Source organism: Diaphorina citri, unplaced genomic scaffold (genome assembly GCF_000475195.1).
Source record: "Diaphorina citri unplaced genomic scaffold, Diaci psyllid genome assembly version 1.1 scaffold793, whole genome shotgun sequence".
NCBI classification, from domain to species: domain Eukaryota; kingdom Metazoa; phylum Arthropoda; class Insecta; order Hemiptera; family Psyllidae; genus Diaphorina; species Diaphorina citri.
In genome coordinates, this window is record NW_007378225.1 from 137956 (window position 1) to 144368 (window position 6413).

At 43.9% G+C, this 6413-nt stretch overlaps 1 protein-coding gene across 1 annotated transcript in view; it reads right to left on the reverse strand.

The window, feature by feature from the left end:
- LOC103512122 (formin-like protein) overlaps positions 1-6017 on the reverse strand; it is a gene marked incomplete at its 5' end in the record, with an annotated part of 23143 nt that extends 17126 nt beyond the window's left edge. The window contains 5 exon segments of the mRNA XM_026825684.1: positions 2292-2571; positions 3032-3196; positions 3522-3649; positions 3841-5256; positions 5774-6017. Of these exon segments, the coding sequence (XP_026681485.1) occupies positions 2292-2571; positions 3032-3196; positions 3522-3649; positions 3841-5256; positions 5774-6017 (2233 nt within the window).
- Positions 6018-6413: the final 396 nt, after the last annotated feature.

Here is a 6413-nt window from a genome sequence, read left to right on the forward strand (position 1 = left end):
TGTGCATGTGGTCGCGCTTCGCGCTCCCTTGTTTACGGTCGCGCTGCGCGCTCCCGGGGGCTTCGCGGGGTCGCGCATGTGGTCGCGCTTCGCGCTCCCTTGTTTACGGTCGCGCTGCGCGCTCCCGGGGGCTTCGCGGGGTCGTGCATGGGGTCGCGCTTCGCGCTCCCTTGTTTACGGTCGCGCTGCGCGCTCCCGGGGCTTCGCCCCTGAAAACTAATATCGTCCCTGAGTCTTGTCTGGAAGAAATGAAAACTGAAAACTAAAATCGAAAGAAAATATTAAACGTAGGAAAAGTTTTGCTGGCCTCGAAGTGTGTTCCCCGTGTATTTCTTATGGGGGGGACTAAAAAACGTCAATATCTCGGGAACGGTTTGGAATTTCGGGGGTTTTCGATTTTTCCCAGTATGTAAAAAAATAAGGAATCCAATGGTGAAAACCGCATCTTCCTAGCCCATCTAGAAGTGGGTTAGAATTAGTATGAGTGAGTGAGTCAGTGAGTGAGTGAGTGAATCAGTCAGTCAGTCAGTTACACAAGGGGCTGTATATATTTTAGATACGTATATTTTTTGAGGATTGATAGAGGAAACTGTAACTGCTGAGGTTTTATCGTCTTGAAAGCGAAGAGAGAACGAAGACGGGATAGGAGAAAGCTGGCCTCTCCGAGAACGAATCTTATCTGTTTTGGATAAAATCCTCCACGGGCGGGAATCGAACCCGCGACCTAGCGTTTCCTAGGCAGACCTCCATTAGGCTAGCACAGGCAAACTTACTTATTATTCTGTACAGAGTCCAATTCGTTTCCATGGCAACAATTTCTCATTTTTTTTTTCTCCGAGATCCGCTACTGATCCGCAAAGGAGATGGAAAATCCTTTTCTCTTTTCTCCAGCTTAAAGAGAAAGATAAATAAATATAAGCGCCATTAATAAAATATTAACAACACGTTTTAATTTCCTCTCGTCTTCGCTCACAGGACGTTCGTTCCGCCCTTTTCCTTCGCTGCCTGTTTCCGCATTGAAAATTTTATCAGTCGTTATCACCTCCTCCCTCTTCCCATACGTTGATCTAAGAGGAGGAGGAGAAGAGGAGGAGGGGGAGGAGGAGGAGAAGAAGAAGGATTGGTAAGAGGAGTTGAAGAGTAGGGGGGGAGGGAGGAGGAGGAGGAGAGGAGGAGAAGAAGAAGGAGGAAGAGGGAAAAGTTGGGTTTTTGCGGGGGAAGACTTGGCATTTTAGCGGTGGTATTGATTCAGATGCCTAATCCGTGTCTGTGAGTTAACTAATACAGGGTGGTCTTCATGTCTAAAACTGTTGTCTCAAAAATCAAAGTCTGAAACTATCTGGTACCATATGGTAAAACTGGAAACTGGACGTTTATATGGGTTTTACTTTTAACTTCTCAACATAATTTGTGAATAAACCAAGGTCGATCGACATCGCATCGCCAGAAAAACGTCTTTTTTCCTCCGCCTCTTCTTCTTCTTCTTCTTATCCTTCTTCTTCTTCTTGGGTTCTAGTTCATTTGAAGTCGATCCACTTCGGTTAACTGTAGTGCAGACTAACCTTGACTGTAGTGTTCTATGAAGAGATAAAGATAATGTTTGAAGTAAACAATTTAGGTAGTATTTTTTTTTCAACATAATACTCTTTATTTATGGTACATATACATATACATAGATAACAATGAAAATGAGTAATGAGTAAAAAATAGACAGAAAATATGTTTAGTTTTACCTATGTAAAAAATTAAGAAATTGAGTTATACTGAGATATTGTTTCCCCTTATTGGGGATGTGTTATATCTCAGTTAAATGCCTACTGTTGTAAAATTATATGTTTTTTGCAGTTTTCATTATTTAATTTTTGCATTAATAATCCTTATTATTTCCCCGTATTTATCTATTTATAGTCTATTTATTTTCCTTGTCCTGCATTTTGAAAATTTAATTGTCTATGATTCCTTTCGGCTTTGATATTAGCTATGATTTATATTAATTTATTTATTTATTTTTAAGTATCGTACCTACTTGTTCCCTTTTTATTATTATTAGTATTATTATTTACAAATTTTCGTTTATAAATTGTGTATGATGTTTATCCCCCATCCAGATTTTAATCAAACGTTTGAGTCTTACGATGCATAGTGGTTACCTTCCATTCAGGAGTCTATTATTATCACTTTGTATCTTTGTAACCTACTTATGTACCTATGATAATATTGATGTCAAATGAAACATTGCCCACATATTATAACTACAATAAAATTATATACTGTCATCATTCTCGACTCACCTGAAGCGGCTTTCTCCAAAGACGTCAGCTCGGAGTCGAAGTTCATCAGTTCGGGCATCTTACATCGGACCGTATCCACAATGAAGTGCAGCAGCGACAGTCGCCTATCCGGTGTCTTGGTGTCGGGCACTGCGTCCAAACTCTGCAGCCGGAACCCGTAGGCTGGGCCCCGCCTGGCACTGTTCAGGTAGTTGCCGAACGCCAAGACCACTTCTAGGAGGGAGCGGAGCTTGCGTGAGGACCGTGTGGAACAGGAGGCCGCGTGTAGGGAACGGACTTGCTGGAAGAGAGAAACCCGGGGGTTCGGGGTTTGAGATAAACTAAGCTTTTTTTTTATCCTTACTGTTTTTTATCACCAAAAGAATATACCTACTGAGATTCTTTGGGATCGAGTGGATTGGATCACATGCCTTCAGGTACACTCCATTTGTCAAGGGTCTAGATTCTAGATTTTCCTTGTCCTTGGGATCAATTTAATTTGAAGAAATAAGAGAGCTTCTTGACAAATTTTGTGGCTTTTACTATCAAATATCAGCATCATCAATTCACACTGATAATACCGCTACTGGTCGCTACTTGATTACAGTAGCTACTCAATTGTCTTCGTGAGGCCGAGTGCACTCCGAACTCCAAGCACAGAGCCGGAAAAACTTCGATCCCGCCGGGAACCGAACCCGGAACCTCCAGCGTGATACCCACTCGGCCACGAAAGTGGCTCTAATAAATCATTTCGTACTAACCGGTGTAATGAGTTGTATATTGTCATTGAAGTTAGCCATGTAGCTCATGATGCTTAGTTTGGTAGAAATCCTCTCCACTTTGGTAAGCTGAAGTAAGAACTTGTCTTCTTCTGTTAGGAGATTCACATCCTTCTTCTCTGCTACGTACTCGCGGTATGCTTTGGTCTAGGGAGAGAAAAGAAATTAATAAAGCAGAAAGTTGAAAATATGAATTAATTCCATCCAAGGAGAACAGACCATCAACCATAGCCTAGTACTGAGCCAAGTGAAAATAAACCATGCTAATAAATAGAAGCGTCCTTAACGGAGCCTTGACTATAGCTCTGACCCTCGCAGAAAAGGAAGAAATTGAGCCCATTATAGTATTTTTTCTGCGATGCGATGGTCGGTCGATGGCCGTTGTGGACGCGCACTTTTGTCAATAACTGGACTTTAGTTTTAGGACAATAAAATCAATCTCCTCATTGTAAAAAGTACGGTGATTACTTACTTCTTGCTCAGTTGGAATCATTCGCTGCAGAATCTCGACACTCTCCAGGGGAATAGTTTTGAGATCTAGGGAGGTGACTGCCGATATGATTCGCTCCACAGGAAGGTCTAGCTTTCGCCTCGATATTGCTGAAAACAAAGTGAAAAAGTTTCAACGTTAGTTTCTCAAAGATTAATCGCTCTCGGGTTTCTTGAATTGCTTGCTGGGGAATGTGCTCAATCCGTCTCCCGATCATCTATATCGCCCCCACCGCCCGGTCTACCCTGTGTGGTTATGCTACGACACAGACCATAAGAGTCTAATGTAGCACTCAACTCACCTATATTTCTCAGTCTCGTATGCTCGAGCAGGCTCACACTCTCGGGTTTCTTGAACCGCTTGCTGGGGAATGTGCTCAACCCGTCTCCCTCATCTATATCGCCACCACCACCAGGTCTACCCTGTGTGGTTATGCTACGACACAGACCATAAGAGTCTAATGTAGCACTCAACTCACCTATATTTCTCAGTCTCGTATGCTCGAGCAGGCTCACACTCTCGGGTTTCTTGAACCGCTTGCTGGGGAATGTGCTCAACCCGTCTCCCTCATCTATATCGCCACCACCACCAGGTCTACCCTGTGTGGTTATGCTACGACACAGACCATAAGAGTCTAATGTAGCACTCAACTCACCTATATTTCTCAGTCTCGTATGCTCGAGCAGGCTCACACTCTCGGGTTTCTTGAACCGCTTGCTGGGGAATGTGCTCAACCCGTCTCCCTCATCTATATCGCCACCACCACCAGGTCTACCCTGTGTGGTTATGCTACGACACAGACCATAAGAGTCTAATGTAGCACTCAACTCACCTATATTTCTCAGTCTCGTATGCTCGAGCAGGCTCACACTCTCGGGTTTCTTGAACCGCTTGCTGGGGAATGTGCTCAACCCGTCTCCCTCATCTATATCGCCACCACCACCAGGTCTACCCTGTGTGGTTATGCTACGACACAGACCATAAGAGTCTAATGTAGCACTCAACTCACCTATATTTCTCAGTCTCGTATGCTCGAGCAGGCTCACACTCTCGGGTTTCTTGAACCGCTTGCTGGGGAATGTGCTCAACCCGTCTCCCTCATCTATATCGCCACCACCACCAGGTCTACCCTGTGTGGTTATGCTACGACACAGACCATAAGAGTCTAATGTAGCACTCAACTCACCTATATTTCTCAGTCTCGTATGCTCGAGCAGGCTCACACTCTCGGGTTTCTTGAACCGCTTGCTGGGGAATGTGCTCAACCCGTCTCCCTCATCTATATCGCCACCACCACCAGGTCTACCCTGTGTGGTTATGCTACGACACAGACCATAAGAGTCTAATGTAGCACTCAACTCACCTATATTTCTCAGTCTCGTATGCTCGAGCAGGCTCACACTCTCGGGTTTCTTGAACCGCTTGCTGGGGAATGTGCTCAACCCGTCTCCCTCATCTATATCGCCACCACCACCAGGTCTACCCTGTGTGGTTATGCTACGACACAGACCATAAGAGTCTAATGTAGCACTCAACTCACCTATATTTCTCAGTCTCGTATGCTCGAGCAGGCTCACACTCTCGGGTTTCTTGAACCGCTTGCTGGGGAATGTGCTCAACCCGTCTCCCTCATCTATATCGCCACCACCACCAGGTCTACCCTGTGTGGTTATGCTACGACACAGACCATAAGAGTCTAATGTAGCACTCAACTCACCTATATTTCTCGTTCCCCAATTATTACACCTAGATAAATTTTATGACTTGACTGGGACCACCAACCTACAGATCCAATGTCCAACGCGTTCACTGCATCACCGAGTTTGGCTGTTGATTATTCGAACCTGGATTAATCAATATAGGGAAGGTGTGTTTTCCTTTCGGGAAATGGAACCGATTTGGATGGCGTGCCATCTTCAATCTTCATACCCGTAGGTTGGGGAAAGCCTGGAGGTTAACGCGTTAGCCTGGTGCTTAGAGCGCCTGCCTTGTAAGAGCTAGGTTGAAGGTTTGATTCCCACCCGGGACGGACCTTAACCTCACCAGATAAGGTTCGTTCTGGGAACGGCTGGGTTTCTACAATTCTATCTTTATTTTTTCTTCGAATTCGAAACGAAGACCTCTGGAGTCTGTAGTTCAAGTTCCCTCTATCATCCTTTATTATTATTATTATTATTAACACCTATGCTGTTTCGGATAAGCAGAGCTTTGAATATCAATTTCATTCTACTTACCTGAATCGCGCGGCAGAGTCCTGGATATAAGCTCCTGTATTTTCTCCTCAAGCATCGACTGTCTACTTTGACTCTCCTGCTGAGTTTCGTTCACCACACGCCTCAGTGTGGCCACTTCCTCTTCAAAGGCGCGTTTACACTGGGCAGCTTCATCCCTCTCCGCCCTAGCAGCGCCTAGCGCAGATTCCAAAGCTGACAGCTGAGCCATGGACTCGCGCTCGAATTCTGCTAGACGTTCGTGAGCCTAAAAACATGATATTAGTATCAATTAAATTGATTTACCTTCCCATTAACTCCATACACAAAAAGTCCAATCCGAGGCTTAGGTGTAGGGGCAAACAGCCCTAAAGGATGGGATAAGCTTCTACGAATCTACCTTTCCATTTGTAACATAATATTACAAATAAAACATTATTATTCTATTCTAATTGATTTACTGAGGAAATCATAAAAATTATAGACCCTCCGAAAGAGCACAGTTTTACATTCACACTAAAGTTTCACATACGAGTATTTAAAATGTTGAACTTAAAAGCTAGATATAGTGTGATCCATTGGTAATAGATACGTTGTTGAATCCATAAAAGAGCACAGTTTTACATTCACACTAAAGTTTCACATACTTACGAGTATTTAAAAT